At 37.5% G+C, this 17,218-nt stretch overlaps 1 protein-coding gene across 1 annotated transcript in view; it reads left to right on the top strand.

Annotated features, from left to right (window-relative positions):
- LOC140144432 (uncharacterized) overlaps positions 1-15,938 on the top strand; it is a 69,836-nt gene extending 53,898 nt beyond the window's left edge. Inside the window, 6 exon segments of the mRNA XM_072166243.1 lie at positions 937-1,151; positions 5,380-6,802; positions 8,388-8,738; positions 13,468-13,636; positions 14,733-14,914; positions 15,759-15,938. Of these exon segments, the coding sequence (XP_072022344.1) occupies positions 937-1,151; positions 5,380-6,802; positions 8,388-8,738; positions 13,468-13,636; positions 14,733-14,914; positions 15,759-15,938 (2,520 nt within the window).
- Positions 15,939-17,218: the final 1,280 nt, after the last annotated feature.

The following is a 17,218-nucleotide window of genomic DNA, read 5'->3' as shown; positions in this document are numbered from 1 at the left end:
CACATTTTTCAATAGCATATTTGGGTTCTTCAGGCAATTTCCTTTCGGAAAATGTATGCTTATTATTTTGAACAGGGATGTAAGTAGCTGTTAAAAAAAACCTGAAACGGTGCGAGCGAAATGAGCAAGCCTAAACGCTTGATCGGAGCACTATCTTTTTAGGGAAGCTAGGGATCCGGGCATAGGCTATGAGGGTATCTCTTTTTATGATGAAATATCATCATCCACTTCCGGAAATGTAAAAAAAATATTTTGTTTTTTTCCTGTGAAAAAATGGAAATCCGTACAAAAACAAAAAACTTACATCCCTGCTTGTAGGATGAATATTTTACGTTGACTACAAGCTCAAAAGGTGTATGAATAAGCTTAAAATAGATGCATTATGCAAAAGGTGGCGAGTTCAAAATGTATGGCCACAAAAGAGGTTGAGATGTATTGATAAAAAGCTATGTTGACATGACAAACTGAATAAAATAATTACACTTATTTAGTATTAAGGCATGTCGGGAGTAGTCATGGTTGTTCAACTCAAATAAAAAATTCATTGTCTAGAGTAATGAAAAGTTAACTTGAAGATTTGAATGGGTATGGAATGCAAAAATTGTTTAATGTATTGTGGATCTTAAGATATGAGTCGTGTTATGAAGATGTTTTGTTGCGACACTCTTTTTTACATCATAAGTCGAGTACCACAAGACCTACAAAAGTGTGTGATATTTGCATTCTTCATCAAACCTGCTTCAAAATATCAATTTTTGCCAGAGGTCATTACTATTCACAGGATACCACGATTTGACCAATATCTACTATAATAGTTGGCCTTAAGAGAAGTCATATTTCATGTTCAACCTGTACCTGATCATAATAGAATTTTAAATCACAGGTTATGCCCCAGTAGTAATAGCAAATACATATAATTCTTTACTTTCATTTCAGACACCTGAATCCGAAGAGGAATCTGAGGAACTACTTGCTCCAAAACGCTCAACGAGGGGTAGAAAGGCTAAACCATCCAAGAAACAAGAGGAGGAGGAAGTTGAAAAAGAAGGAGGAAATGAAGAAGAGATTGGGGTAGATGAAGAGGATGGGGATGATGTTGATATTGCACCCACAAGAAAGAAATCCTTCAGACAAAAAAAGACAAGCAAAAGGTGAATATTGGCTATTCTATTTAAAATTGACACACCCCCTGTGGAAGATTATACTGTCATCTCAATTCCAGTTGTAACTTGTATTCAATCCAGCTGGTAATGTTTGCCAGTGACTGTAAAAGTGGTTATTTTTGTGTGTGTACATTTTCGGATTTGCAAATTTTTTAACCATTTCACTTGTTTTAAAATTTGCGATTGTGAGTTTTCTTACATAGACCTATACATAAAAATAACAGGTTTGCGTGTTTTTACTTTCGCGGTAGGTGCATTGAGCGCGAAAATTAATGTACTGCGAAAATTTCCACTTTTACAGTTTAAATTCCAGTTGAAAATTAGTGAAATTTAGAAATCCAGTTGAATCTTACACAATTTGGCCTAAAATTGGGCTATTCCATTTGAAATCTATACTCTCCCATGGAAGATTTTGGAAATGTGTTCCACAGGGGGAATATGAATTTCAAATGGAATTAGCGCATTAGGCAGCTCCATTAGAATTTCATACACCCTCCGAGAAAGATTCAATTTGAATCTTCCACAGAAGGAGGGTGAGTTTCAAATGGAGCTGTCTAGTGTGATAATTCTATTTGAAATTCATACTCCCTCTGTGGAACATATTTCCAAAATCTTCCACAGGGGGAGTATGGACTTCATATGGAATAGCCCATTGTTGGGTTCATCACATAGTGATTTATCCTAAGAAAAACTGTAAAGTGCATTCAGAGAGGGTTGTGTTGTGTTTTGCACTAAGTTCGAATTCACTATATGTGACATGATCAAGGGGAATGAGTCACATGTCGACCCTGGTCGAAAATGAGTTTTACATATGTTTCTTAAGAGGTCATTTAGAGTTTTCGGAAACTGAAAACCCCATGTTCATACGACTTTTCTTTGCAAAGTTACATCAATTTATCAATCGCAGAAAACAATATAAAATAAAAGAATTTAAACACTTTCTTTGCCAATATCTCAAAATCAATATTAGCGACATCCGACTCATTTCCCTTGATCGTGTCACATATGAAAAATGTTTCTAGGTGTTCAAAGCACCCTCTTGTACTATTTTTACTAAGCATCTAAAAAAAAGTAACTAGCCCCTTTAAATAATGGCCATTATTAGAAAACAGGCATTTAAACACCTCATTTGTAGCAATTGTTTAAATATTGACGTCACAGCGTACATTTAAATCAAGGTAACCCAAGATTTTAAAGTTGCAGTAAATTCTATTGATTGAAATCTGTGTAATGATATCTAAGTGTTTTTGTATTGTTGTAAGTGCAACTTTCAAATCCGGACCTCACTACATTAAATTGACCGGAGGCGGTGTTTTATTGTTTTCTGGGCTATCGTATCCAATGAGGTGTCAAAATGCGTAGAAATAAATTCTGCTTCCAACACATTTTACAGGTTTGTAATACAATAGCCCGTTTTGAATAATGGCCATTATTTAAGGGGGGTTAGTTACTTTTTTTGAGATGTTTATGGTCATAAATAAGCAAGATCAGACCTACCAAATGTGTAACAACCAGAAGTAACAATTAAGAAATAGCACACACTGCTGTGTGTAGGTAAGCACAAAAGAACTGGCCAAATTCTTTTGTATATGCCTATTGTGATTGTGCAAGCGTGACCTTGTGTGCAGATACACTAAGATGCACACTGCAATTTCAGCTTTTCCATCTATATCTATATGAAGAAATCTCTGTTTTTGCTAACATGAAACCCTAGAATTGATATTGAAACTTAAATGTCATTAAAAAAATTCATAATGACAACATTTAACATAATAAATCTGATGAAATATAATGTAGGCCTATAATACTATACATGTTAACCATGTTAACTATAGAAATCAAAGGGCATTACATGCTTTGTCTATTGGTCCATTGTTAAATATCTCTGAACAAGCATCTTGGAAAATGGACTGATAAAATGGTCTCAAAATTATTGGAAAGAGCTATCCACTTTGTTTTTTCAGTACTTACTGCCAATCACATGTTCATTAGTATGTAAAAGTGTTAAGAACAACAGTGCAAAATTACTGTTACTACAGGGGGCAATTTAAGCAGAAACTTAGCTTGTAATCACTGTTGAAGTCAATCTTGAGTAGTGGACTGATCATGGAAATCATCTTACTCTGAACTCCTGGTGCATTTTTTGTCATCCTATAGATGTTTATTTTGAACTTTATCATTTGTTCATTTCATATGATAGCGTTTTGGCCGATTTTTCACACTTTTCACATCCATGTGTGAGTTTAACAAACTTTCACTCACTTTCATATAAACCATTACATAACATTACTCAACAACAAAAACTTCATTCACAAAAAATTGATCCTTACACAACTTAATCAATGCCTCAGCGACATTGCGTAGAGTCTTAGCTTTTCTGTGATACCCTATTTGTTGGGAATTATCTTCAAATTCTCTTAGAAAATTGAATATAGGTGAGGCTGCATCAGCTCGGTTGTTACGCATTACAGGCCCATATGAGCGCTTCGTTAAGGAGGCTGTGTAGTACACAGTGTGTACTCTCAGACATGCATGTAGTAAAAGTGCAATAACTTTGTAATTATTCGCGCAAGACATATAAAAGTATACATTTTTATAAAGGCAAGACATCAATAAATCTTAATATAAATACAGATTTGGGGTAAAAACAACAATTATGAAGAAAATCACGAAAAAGTGAGTTTTTGGCAATATTTGTTAGGTACATCATAACAAAAAACACTCTTTCCAAAATATTTTATTTTGTTTTTAGCTCAATCTTGAGGCTCCATTCCAAAAACGTTTTTTTAATTTTTTTGATATTGGCCTTATGTTTTGAGATATTGACCATATAAGGCATCAAATAGAACTTTTTAAAATTCACAAACGCCTATTTGCACAAAATGATGCCTAAAATCGGAAATAGACCAAAACATAAAAAATGAGAAAACCGTTTCTTGAGTCGATCATGCTTTTTACGATGATTATATTTGCTTACCTATAGATGCTGTATTTATTGAGTTATCGTGTACCTAAATCGTCATTTTACCAAGAAAATGAACATTGCAATAATGGCCGTTGAAGTTTAAAGTGGTCACATTTTGCACTTTCATCGAATCTCACAGGAGAATGCGGCAGTTTTTGTTTTTCTACCTTATATTACGTGAACATCGGGTAAATCCACAGCCCCTTGAGAAGTTTGAGCGAAATCCATTCATAACTTGATATTTAAATCGGGTGAAAGAACTTGAAAAACCCACATTTTATCAGCTAAAACGGAGCCATTTGACCACTAGGTTTTTGTGAAATCAGTGCTTCCGTGATGTTTCCATATTATGCTTGGCGCGCATGCAGATAGGCGTCAGCGTATACGTAAGCGTATCTGTGCGTTAACAAATTGCGCGATACGCATACGCGATGCGTTGTTATGGCGCATGTACCTTGCTGGTACAACAAAGATTTTCTTTCCTGTTAAATTTCAAACACGAAAGTGGAATAGTGAAATAAAATCCGTAAAATATTGCAGTTGGAGTTTACAAATCTGGATTTTCATTCCTTGTATTTATAAAAAACATAACAAAGTACAAACATATCAAAAAAACTCAATTTCGCGAAAGAAACAATGTCTAGAGTACACAGCCGCGTTAAGGAATTAAGTGCTAATTAAGCAGCTAATTAAGAATTTATTTTTTTTTTGGCTGAAATATGTACCTTAATATCTTATTAATAAATAGCAACAATTAGATCGATGTTAATGTTAATAGTAGTTTAGACTGAATTGTACCAATTAAAAGATCAGTGGTGGGTACTTAATGCCATTGGTAGGTCTAATGTTGCTTATGACCTTATTTAAATGGTTAAAAATAGTTCCAAAGTTACATGTCAGTATGTGAAACTGAAAAATGCCATAAACATAGGAAAAAGTGAATCAAATTGGCATATGTACGTACACTTTTGTATGTTTACCTAACTTTTCAAGACTTTTTGCTTACACTTGTATTGGAAATTGTCATGATTACACTTCATGTGGGTTCTCAAAAGCCATATCTTACTTCATAGTGACATAGCAATTTGTTTATTTGCATTACAGATGCTGCAGATGATAAATCAACTGCAAAAGACACAAAAGGAAAAGCCCAGAAGAAACCTGCAACTAGCAAAAGGGCAAAGGAAAAGACCACGCAGCAGGAAGTAAAAAGATAAATGAATATTTTAAGCAAGGGACCGCTGAATCTAGTGAGAGTCATGATGAGCTGCCTAGTACTAGTCCTAAAAAGGTAGTAGAGATACCAGAACCAAAGAAGCTGAGTCCAAGGATAGATGAACTTAAAAAACCTATACCAGAACCAAAGAAACTGAGCCCTCCTCGAACATCAAAGGCAAAGCCTAAACCAGCGAGTAAGAAAGGCGGTAGAAAGTCATCCAGGAAAAATCAAGATGAGGTGGATACAGATGATACTGAATCAATGACGGATAGTTTGAAAGATATGACGGAGATAGATAGCGCGGTGTCGTCATCAGTGACTAGGAGAGGCAGAAGAGGGGCGTCGACAGTTGATGACACGAAGGAACAGAAGGCGACAAGTGATGGTAAAAAAGGAAAGAAGGGTGTTGAAAGTAGTGACAATCTGGCGGCGTCGCCAGTTACTATCGAAATTAAAATACCAAAAATGGACCTCTCTGCTCATTCAGATTTGGATAAAACTAGTGAACCAGTTCAATCTAGTAGTACTCGTAAAGGTGGACGAAGCAAGGCATCATCGTTATTGAAAAGTGATCCTAATATTGATGATGCGTCTTCTGATAAATCAGATATTGTACCAAAAAGGTCATCTCGTAAAGGGAAACAAATTGATTCCAAAACTGATGAAAACGATGCTGCTGCTTCAAATACATCTGATGTTGTATCAAAAAGGTCATCTCGTAAAGGGAAACAAAATGCTTCCAAAGCTGATAATGATGATTTAGATACATCCGATGTTGTACCAAAAGGTCATCTGCAAGGAAAACAAAGTGATGAAACCGAGAAACTAACTGAAATAGATAGCACTCCAGTAACAAGAGGAACAAGAGGTAAAAAGGGTGCAAAAGTTAGTGAGTCAAAGATGGATGTGGAGGAGAATTCGGAGAGTAGCGTATCTGAAACAAAACCAAGGAGAGGGAGGAAAAGAGGAGCGAAAGATGAGCAAAATGATGAGTTGGTTAAGGAGACTACGGATGGATCAGCGGACAATAAAAAAGGAGCTGACAAAGTGGCCCAAGCAGCTGAATTAAGTAAAAGTAAAAGGACTAGTAGAAGGGTTACTTTGGTCAAATCTGACGAGCCGGATGATACCGAGGAAGAACAGAAACCTGACAAGAAGAGCATGAGAAGTAGCAGTAGGGGTAAGGTTGGTGCAAAAACTGCTAAAGGTAGTGCTAAACAAGATCAGCAACAGGCTGTAGATACCACAGAGTTGGAGGATGATTCAACTGCAACAAGGTCATCAAGTAGGAAATCAAGAAAGGGAGATGGGGGAGAGAAATCAGGCGGGGATGAATTCAAGAAACCAGTTCCTGTGAGGAAAGGCGGACGTGGGAAAGCAGGTGCTGAAGAGGCGGCTGAAGATGCGACTCCAAGCAGGGGGAGGAGTTCAAAGAGAGGACAGACTGCTGAAAAGGTAAGGAGGAATTAGATTAATGATAAGGTAAATGGTATGAAACATAGTAAAGCTGCACTACAAGATTCCTATGGGTGCTGCCTGCACAGGTACACCCTTGCCAAGGTACCTGACTGGCACACACACACGAGTACCTACACAGTACCAATGCTGCTATAATGTTGCACTGGACCCACCGGCAGTGGTACTGCACTGGTACTCCCCTGGTACTGCAGAGTACATACTTGGCAATGGTGTACCTGTGCAGACGGCCCCAATGGGAATCTTGCAGTGTAACTGACTTGTGTGAAAAGAAATTTATAATGAAATGAAAAGGTTACACTTACCTTGGATCTGATTGAAAAGGACACTGTATTGTGATATAATCTGTGAAGGACTCTCATGTCACATGAAAGAATAAAGGTGACTTCAATAAGTAGTTTATTATAGTCCTTAAATGCAAATACTAGGTCATCAAAACTCCAGACCCTATGTAAAAACTATGTCATCAAAACACTGTCCTCCAAGATTGATTCTAGAGAACAGTCAATATATTGGGCTAGATTCCAACAGGTGACTCAATTGTCATTCTGAAATACTTGTAGCCTATCATACCTCCAACATGGCTTTAATTTCAATTGTTACTATTATGAAATAATCTGAAAACTATCCCATTATTGTTGTTTGAAGTCTTGATAGTTTAAGAAACCTAACATTTAAGTGCATTTGTAGTTGCCGAGTTTCATTGCAGGTTGTGTGGTTATGAAAGGTGTGTGACCATATCTACACCTTCATTCCCCATTTATCCTCATCAAAACTGTGATTTGGGTATCAGAAGAGTGCTCATATTTTTCTCATTACCCCAGTGAACTTTAACATCCCATATGTTTTGTTCAGATGGTGTGAACAAAAACGTGGTATGATAAAGTGGTAATCACTACCGGAAGTATGCAGTACACTAGAGGGCATTGTTTAGGTATGCTAGGTGAATTTAAATTTGCCATCAAACTGCATCATTTTATATATCAAATTAAAGCCCTTGAGTAAACAAAGCCAAAACTGAAAACCATTTTTTCATAGCACTTTCCGTAGCAAAGTTACATCTTGTCAAAGATTGACTTTCATCAAAAAGTTTCAGCTAGCAAAATTCCCCAAAACGGCATTTCGGGGTGTTTCTAGATCTTAGTCTCATTATGATAGCAGCTTTTTTAATGGAAATGCTATCCAAATCCCTCTAAAATTCCATGTGCGAGTGACTTATCACCATAAAAAATCATATATTTGGGTCAAGTGAAGTATAGAAAACATATTTATGTAGGTTTCTTTCTTCGGGCACTTGTTTTAAATTTCTATGTAAAAATGCATTGACATTGTCGGCGAATTTGACTGACTAGCAAATGTGTTAACTAAGGTTTGCCTGGGTTACCTACATTGTTATACACGTTTGTGCTTCTCATTTATATTAAAACTGCTGGAGCAATACAACTCAAAATTTGAAAACAGATTGTTTTATTGGTAGACCTCAATGTACGATAGAAAACAGAAGATGAAAAATCCGACCACCTACCTTTAAAATCCATTTTGAATTTTCTTTCCTGTTAACCAGTCTGCAACACCACAAACAGCACCATCAAGAAAAGGAAAGCGCAGCCACGCCCCTGATGAATCCCCTTCACCATCCGCAAGCCCAACCCCTTCACCTTCACCAGCGAAACGTGGCCGACAAACCAGGACTCCCTCACCCACTCCCTCACCAGCAAAACAAGGAAGACAGGCCGCAACACCATCCCCGTCACCCACAACACGAGGAAGACAAACTGCGACACCATCCCGTTCACCGGCCAAACGAGGACAAGGGGACACTAATGAGGCGCAGAGTCCATCGTTACGTAGGAGAACTAGTGACAGCAAACCAAAAGTGATGTTTACAGGAGTAACAGACAAAGAATGGGAAAAGGTAGGTGCATGACTGTAACATAAGCAGGGCTTGCACATAACTCTTAATAACTTGCCCATTGTACCAGCTGTTGTAATTTTAACTGGCCCTTTTTATCGGCCGTTAAGTTTGTATGATACCATAGCAACTGTGATAGTGACTGCGTAAGTGTGTATTGGCTAAAGAAGTGGATTATTTAAGTAAAAAACAAGCAAAATGATTACATTTCGTTGGTCATGCAAAACGATACACTAGTATTAATAACTATCACATACAGGGAAGAAAAAGTCTGGTTTATTTGGTGCACAAAATTAGTAAAAAATATAATCCAGTTATGGAGTTTGAGTTTAACTTACACACCAGGAACTGACATGTGGCCATTGGTGTCAGGGCCTGCTTATGTGATATGATGGCATTTTTAGCTGGCAATTGCCACAGAACAATCAAATTTGAGCCCCAGTTATAAGAATCTGGTTTAGATGATACAGAACTTTTTATTATATCAAAAATGAATCAGAAATTAATCTATATAACCTTTGTGAAGATTGTAAGTTCTTTAGTAAACTCCTCAACAAAAGTTTGGAAAGTTTTTTCAAGCATCTGTATCTCCAATTATTTGTGACATATTCATATCGTGTTGCATATCACTGGATAGCTACAATACTCCCCTTTACAATGACACCCCATTTGAAACAACAACATTTTTCACGGCTGAGTACATGCCTTGTGAATGTAGTGGGGTCCAGGGGTTCAAATTCGCAATCAATTGCGGGAACCAGTTTAGGTTCTCGCAAATGGCTTCTGCGAGAACCTTTGGTTCTCATCAGAACCAGGCTTTCGATTCTGAATATTGAGAAAAAAACCCTGTAAAATCATACCCTATAAATAGGTGGGAATTTGTATGCAACTTACTATAACATTATTAATAACAAAACCAAGTTGATTATCTTTTTTTTTTTTGTTAAAAGCAGTTGTTTCAACTTTGAATCCTGAAAGTAATTTTAGTTTTACCGAACGTAAAATACTGACTACACTGTACACATACATTTCAGAATTATATATTTTTTTATGCACTAATGATGTTATTAAGGTGAGCACATGCGTGTAATAGTTATATAATAAGCTTTAAATTGACGATGCCATTTAACGATTAATTATTCATGTCATGATTAATTATTCATATGACCCGACTCTTTGGTAAGAAAGAGTTGCCGTGATTGGTGGAAATACATGAGATGAAGACCAATGACATAGACGCTTTTATTACTAGCGAGGTCATATCTATTATTATGGGATGGTGGGTTGTAAACACAGGCCAGGGCGAAACTTTCACGCTCTGTATGTGCGTGATCGTACAATATAAAGTAATCGACAGCTAAAATGATGAAAACTTTGCCTTTTTTCCCCAACATTTCAGAATTATATTCATGGATTAATGAGATTATTAAATCACATTTCCGTTGCAGTAAAAAAAAGGTAAAAATAACACGAAATGTGATCTTAGACTTCCAAGCTTGTGCGCGAACCAATTTTGGTTCGCCCAGTTGCAACCCGGCGAGAACCTTCACGCGAGCCGGTTCGCGGGTTCGCGTCGGATTTGAAACCCTGGGGTCTCAAACAGAATTTGCCAAATTGACCATTATTCTGTGCTCAAACAAAGCTAGCCACTAACCTCAATAGCGGGTGGAAAAACCACAGGCAGTCACAATAGTCAGGCACCTTCTCCTCATGCTGCTCACCGACCTGGTTACATGTTACTGTGGGATGGAATTCCATTCTTTAACAAGGATTCGTCGCAGGTCATTCAATGTGGTTGCATATGGGCTTCTCTGGCACGCACAGCACGATCAAGCTGGTCCCACAAGTGTTCAATCGGGTTGAGGTCTGGCCCCGGTCTGGCCTGATGGCAGGCCATTTTGACTCTACTCTCATATTCTGTAGGTAGTCGTTGACTACCGTGGCTATGTGGGGCAAGCGGTGTCATCTTGGAGGATTGCATTAGGTCCCCGATTGTGAAGTTATGGGATTGCAGCTTGCTGCACAGAATAATGGTCAATTTGGCAAATTCTTTTTGAGACCCCACTACATTCACAAGCCGTGTACTCAGCCGTGAAAAATGTTATTGTTTCAAATGGGGTGTCATTGTAAAAGCAGGGTGCGTGCAGAACCTTGAAAAGCCAAAAAAGTGCTTGAAAGTACTTGAAAATCAAAATGCCTTTTCAAGGCCTTGAAAGTCCTGGAATTTTGTTGAAAAGTCCTTGAAATTTATGGAAAGTCCTTAAAGAAAAAATGTCCTGAAACAATAAAAAATTATGTTACAAATAAATAAGAAAAGAAGTTTGGAAGTAAATCTGTCTTGTACGCCTATATATTTTTCATGTTGTAAGCTATCCACATTAGAGAGCTTGCGAAATGATGTTACGTTAACTTTAACTTTAACTTCTAGAGGATTATAGAGGATTATGTATTCAAAACCAAGATGGGTTTGAATACATAATCCTCTATAATCCTCTAGAAGTTAAAGTTAAAGTTAAGTAACGTCATTTCGCAAGCTCTCTATTAACTCTTTTTGGACTCATATACTTCCAATTTTAAAATGAAAATTCCTTAGAACCCTGACTGGATGACTCGACTAGATAAAGGTACCCATTTAACATGCATGTGGTCAAATTTTTATCTTATACACCTATCCGACTTCGCCATTACTGCGGTGTCCCCGATGTAAAACTGCAGTGTCCCGAGGTCGGGGGTTCCATCCATTATTTATTTTGTGCTATATAGTATTGTACCCGGGAATTGTACACAACAGTGATATTCAATACACAATCATAAGTATTGAATTACGAATTAAATCTCCCGCTCTGGTACATCTGTGTTGCCGTCAATAGAAGGCCAAATACAGTAAACGCTTCTCGGATTGGTGTATTGAGAACACCTTTTCATGCCCAAAATTGATGAATTTTAGTCCATTATCGGACCAGCATGTTATATGATTGTGTCGGTTTTTGCGTTCAAAAACTCATCTCTTTTTCCTCAATGAATATTACCCAAGTAAGAAGTATGTCATGTGCATGAATGAACGATGACATTTGAGATGATGCTGGACTGATGATGCTGATGATGTATATAGGCCTATGTGTATACTCTAATATCAAGTCATGTTTAAGTCTAAATGGAAACAAACTTGGTCAAAGGTTTGATATGAACCTTTTAGCTGTATCCTTGGGCTTTGGGTAGCCGTCGTGGTGAACATGGGGGTGGGGTGGGGGGGGGGAGGTTGGGTGCGGGTGAGTGAGTGTGTGTAGGCCTATGTATTTCCTTTGGGATAGGCCTACTATTTTAGTCCCAATTTGTAGTGACATCACTCTGTATGTTTAACATACCGAATTCTACAAATTACTCTTATCATAAAATGTATTCTTCAGGCACATTCATTAGTACCCCCCCCATGTGGGCCCCCTCCCACATACCGAAGAGGGGTGGGGTAAAAATTTGATGAATCATTGTTTTTATATTGTGCATTATATATATCAATTTCAATCATGTAGGCCATATTATTAGGCCAAGAAAACACTTTGAAGAATGTCTCTCATGTACAAAAGTATAGGAAAGTGAATATTTAAAACCACTTTTTTAGGATGAAGGAAGCATTTTTTCAAAAAAAGTCCAAAACAGGTTTTTATGTCAAAAATTGTCTCTTTGGGGTGCTAAATCTGCTAAAATGTTTGTCGTCCTGAAATTTTAACCGAAAGCACACTGACCATCAAGGCCCAGGATGGGGTGCCAGTTGGTGGGGGTGGGGGAGGCAGTGGATGCAAGCACAAATGGTTAATTATTGTTTTATTTTTCTGCTTCACATATATCAAACGTAAGCCATATTGGTCATGTAATAAAGCCAAAAAACATTTTTTAAGAGTGTCTCTTGTGCATAAAAGTATCGGAAACTTCGAAACTTTAAAGCATGTTTTCTGAAAAAGGAAGCACTTTTTATTAAAAGTGTAGAACAAGCCAGGAGCTTTGAAATGTTCTTTTTACCCTCTGACTTTGGCTTCGGGTGGCTTCGTCCCCTCAACCCCCACCATGGCTTCGCCCCTGGACCCCGGCCGTAGTCGTGAGCGCTACGCTCACTCTGCTTCGCAAGTGTCCCTATTTCTAGTTTTCAAAAGTTGGCAGGTATGCACTGGGCTGCTGCGACTAGACCACTGGGTATTTTTCTACTTTTTACACACACCTATCTCTGGGTCGTTCCGTTCAAAGGTACTTGAAAATTAATTTTTGGGTACTTGGAAGTGCTTGAAAAGTCCTTGAATTTGAAATAGAGGTGGCTGCACGCACCCTGTAAAAGGGACTATTGTAGCTATCCAGTGATATGCAATACGATATGAATATGTCACAAATAATTTGAGATACAGATGCTTGAAAAAACTTTCCAAACTTTTGTTGAGGAGTTTAGAATAAATAAAAGAGACAAAATGATCTTTAATTCAAAACCAACATATTTTGGCTAAAAACAGTAAATAAAATGTAGTTTCACTAAATAAAAGACAGTTGTAAATTTATTTGATTGTCAATTCCATCATACTCTGTTAAAATCTCAATTTCATTGATGGAAAATTTGGGGGTCAAAATGAAATTGCAGTGTCTACCTCTTAAATTTAGTAGAATTGATCCCTAAGGAATTTTAATCAAGGAATAACCAATATAACACTTCAGTAAATAACATCCACCCTCATTTATTTTCTCTCTACAGATAGTGACAAGTCTTGGCGGTGTGCTTGTTGATTCCGTCTACCAATGCACTCACTTGATTACAGATAAAGTCAGAAGAACCGTCAAGTTCTTGTGTTGCTTATCCAAAGGTGCCTTGATTGTGAACCCAAAATGGCTGGATTTGTGCAAAGTAAATAAGGCATTTGTTGGTAAGTATGGTCAAAGATGTTTCCATTATTCAGGACACATTTTTGAAAGTCATAATATGCTATTGAAACATACAATCTCAACCCCAAAATTTATACCTGCCCCAAAATTTCCAGTCACAACTAGGACCTTCATAAGCATGCGCATATTTTTTTTTTTTGGGAGCTTTGGTGGCGCCAGACCCCGTGGTAAAAGCAGGGCATGGCGGAAGAAGGGAAGCAAAAAGAATTAGTAAAGAAAAAAGGGCATAAAAATTATGAAAAAGGTTTGAAAAATTGGAACTAAAATAATTTTATTTTTTGCTTTTAGGTTGCTAACGCGTATAATTCTTGGATAAGACTACCACATCAAAATGCAACTTTAGATCCATCTCATTTGTAGATAAACGTTAAAGAGTCCTAAAAGAGTATGTGGTCATATCAAGAGAATCCAATGGGCTGTTCCATTAAAAATCCACACTACGCCTGTGGAACATTTTGGAAATATCTTACACAGAGGGAGTATGAATTTCAAATGGAATGAACACATTAATCAGTTCTATTTGAATTTCACACACCCTCTGAGAAAGATTCAATCTGAATCTTCCACTGAGGGAGGATGAGTTTCAAATGGAACAGCTAATGTGTTAATTTCATTTGAAATTCATCCTCCCCCTGTGGAAGATGTTTTCAAAATCTTCCACAGGGGTAGTGTGCATTTCAAATAGAATAGCCCAATGTTACATTTTGAAGTGGCAGGCCTTTCAATCAATATCAAAACTGATGGTACCAAACATTTTGATACGTCTAATTTTTGGTCAGAATTTTGTTTTGACATGAGTAGGGATCATACTGGTATATTGGTTATACTAATGTGTATCAATTGATGTGTACCAACTCAGATGAACTGTTACTTTGGGACTCTCTGTTGTCAACAGTAACTAGAATTGAAGCATCCATAGAGGACTGATGATGACTATATCTTCTTTTGTTCCGGTTGTTCTTTCGAATGGTATCAAAATATCCATCAGAAGCTCAGATGGTAGGATTGTTGTTAAAATAATTGGTCATGATACTTTTGTGGATTAAATGTAAATTTTGTGCAATTGTTTCCGGACAGATCCAATGCCTTTCCTGTTGCAAGACCGACCTTCAGAAAAGCAACATCAATTTACCATGTTGAATTCTCACCAAAAAGCATCAAGTGAACAGGCATTGAAGGGTAAAAAGATCCATGTGACACATGGAGTCAAACCGGAACCAGCACAGATGAAGGATATCATCAAATGTGCTGGAGGAGAGGTGAGTTTAATAACTTTGAACATTAATGGAAAACTTTAATGCTGGTTTCATACTTTCCTGCCGCTTTGCCGCTCTGATGACGATTTTGCTTCACTGCGCTGTCGCACCAGAAATGCTAGCAGTGACCAGCGGCCCGATCTAATGATCACTCCACCACTTTGCCCTAGCGGCAGCATTGCTAGGAGCTCAATTCAAGTCAACTCGGGAGTGGTGCCGCTTTGACGTATGAGAACATGATACAATTTTTGGTGATACTGAGCGGCAACATTGGCTTTCATAGTCATGCTGCTGCCACCGAGCAGCATGCCTCTCCGCCTGCAGAAAGGTGCAAGCGGCATGATGAATCGTCTTGCGGCAGACCAGCATAACAGTGTTGTGTAAAAACTGGAAAATTTATTCCAATTGACCAGTAGGAAATCAAAGGTTGGATCCAAAAGGATGCGAGTGTGTCTCACTAACAAAGGGTTTAATTTAAACACAGCAAAAATGTGACACAACATCCAATAGGGGTAAAAGCAAATATATACACAAAGTTAAAATATGTCATAAATTTTAGTGAATTGCATCCCTGATCAAGTCTGGTTTATAGATAATCTTAAGGACTTTATTTGAATAGGGCTAATTTCAAATTTAAGCAAAGGCACTACCTCCTATGAAAATGCTGATTAAATGAGTTGGTTAGGATTGTTTTTAAACAGCCCTGTTCAAATATTTCTAATTACATAATTGTCAATTTAAACCATTTTGAAAATCTGTGTCCCCAAAGAACTCAGTGCATCATATAAACTCAGTCCATCTAATAAACTTAATAACTGCAGTTTTCCCCCACCTTTTATTTCCACAGTTCTTGGCGAAGCTTCCCAGCAAGCCAGATGCCAACACCGTCATCGTCTCCTGTGATCAGGATGTGGGATCAGTGAGTTCAATAGCATCCAAAGGCATCCCAGTTGTATCAGCTGAGTTTATACTGACGGGCATGCTGAGACAGGAGGCTGATACTGAGCTATATCCTTTGATATTGTGAATTATAATCATATGAGAATCTTGATATCAGCACAATATTCAGATGCAGCATTCAGGTACACAGAATCATGTGTGTCAGGCATGGTATTTTTCTGATTTTTGGACCCCAAATGAGTCATATCTGAGATTGATGTCTAAAATGGAGGTGAGACCGCCCAGTATAGTGCTAACATTCACCCAATATAGACCAGATCTCACTTTGAATTGCTGCACTATTGGGTGTGAAACCTAGCAATAAAACGTTCAAACATTTCCCCAATGATAGAGTAATAGACTCATTCTCATTTAACATCGCAACTTAATTGGGTGGGAAATCCAGGAATTTATTTGATTTTGTTTGTTTGCCTTTAAATTAAGTTTGTGTAATGTAAGGTTTGATACCATTGCTGCACTTATTTTTAACATACTTGTATTTTCTCACCACCTGGCACATTATCAGTGAGGCCTATAACTTGCATCTTTTAACATTTCAAGTTATAAATCACTGTTATTTCTTTAACTCCTCACACTTATCAGCTTGAATTGGGACCATCCACATCAAAGAGACGAGCATCAACTCAACCAACTCATGGTGGCAAGAGGAAAAGGTAGCTCAATTTAAACTAGAAACACTTATCAGTTTGCTATGGGACCATTCACTTCCAAGAGGGGAGCATCAACTCAACCAACGCATGGTGATTAGAGAAAAAAGGTAGCTCAACACAAACTAGAAACACTTTTCCACACCCAAGAGATAAGCGTCAATTCATGGTGGCAAGAGAAAAGGGTAGCTCACCACAAACTAGAAACACTTATCCACATCCAGTTTGCTATGAGACCATTCACTTCCAAGAGGGGAGCATCAACTCAACCAACACATGGTGATTAGAGAAAAAAGGTAGCTCAACACAAACTAGAAACACTTTTCCACATCCAAGAGATGAGCGTCAACTCAACCAACACACAGTGGTAAAAGAAAAAGGTAGCTCAACTCAAACTAGAAACACTTATCAGTTTGCTATGGGACCATTCACTTCCAAGAGTGTAGCATCAACTCAACCACCATGTCGTCACCCTACTATGACAATTGCCCGAGTCATTTTTTGTAATTTTGAGAACAAAGAACTAAAGATTGTTCAAGCATGCATTTAAACATATTTATTCACCAATCTTCAAATGATAATGATGCATATTAAAGGGAATAAATCAGAAATAATTAGGGTGATTACCTAACTGATGCATGCTTGAACCATATTTTGTACTTTGTTCTCAGAATTACAAAAAATGACATATTAGGCAATT

The sequence above is a fragment of the Amphiura filiformis genome, unplaced genomic scaffold (genome assembly GCF_039555335.1).
Source record: "Amphiura filiformis unplaced genomic scaffold, Afil_fr2py scaffold_54, whole genome shotgun sequence".
Taxonomy (NCBI): Eukaryota; Metazoa; Echinodermata; class Ophiuroidea; order Amphilepidida; family Amphiuridae; genus Amphiura; species Amphiura filiformis.
The sequence above is the reverse complement of the archived record's forward strand: the minus strand, read 5'-3'. Positions and strand labels throughout refer to the sequence as shown.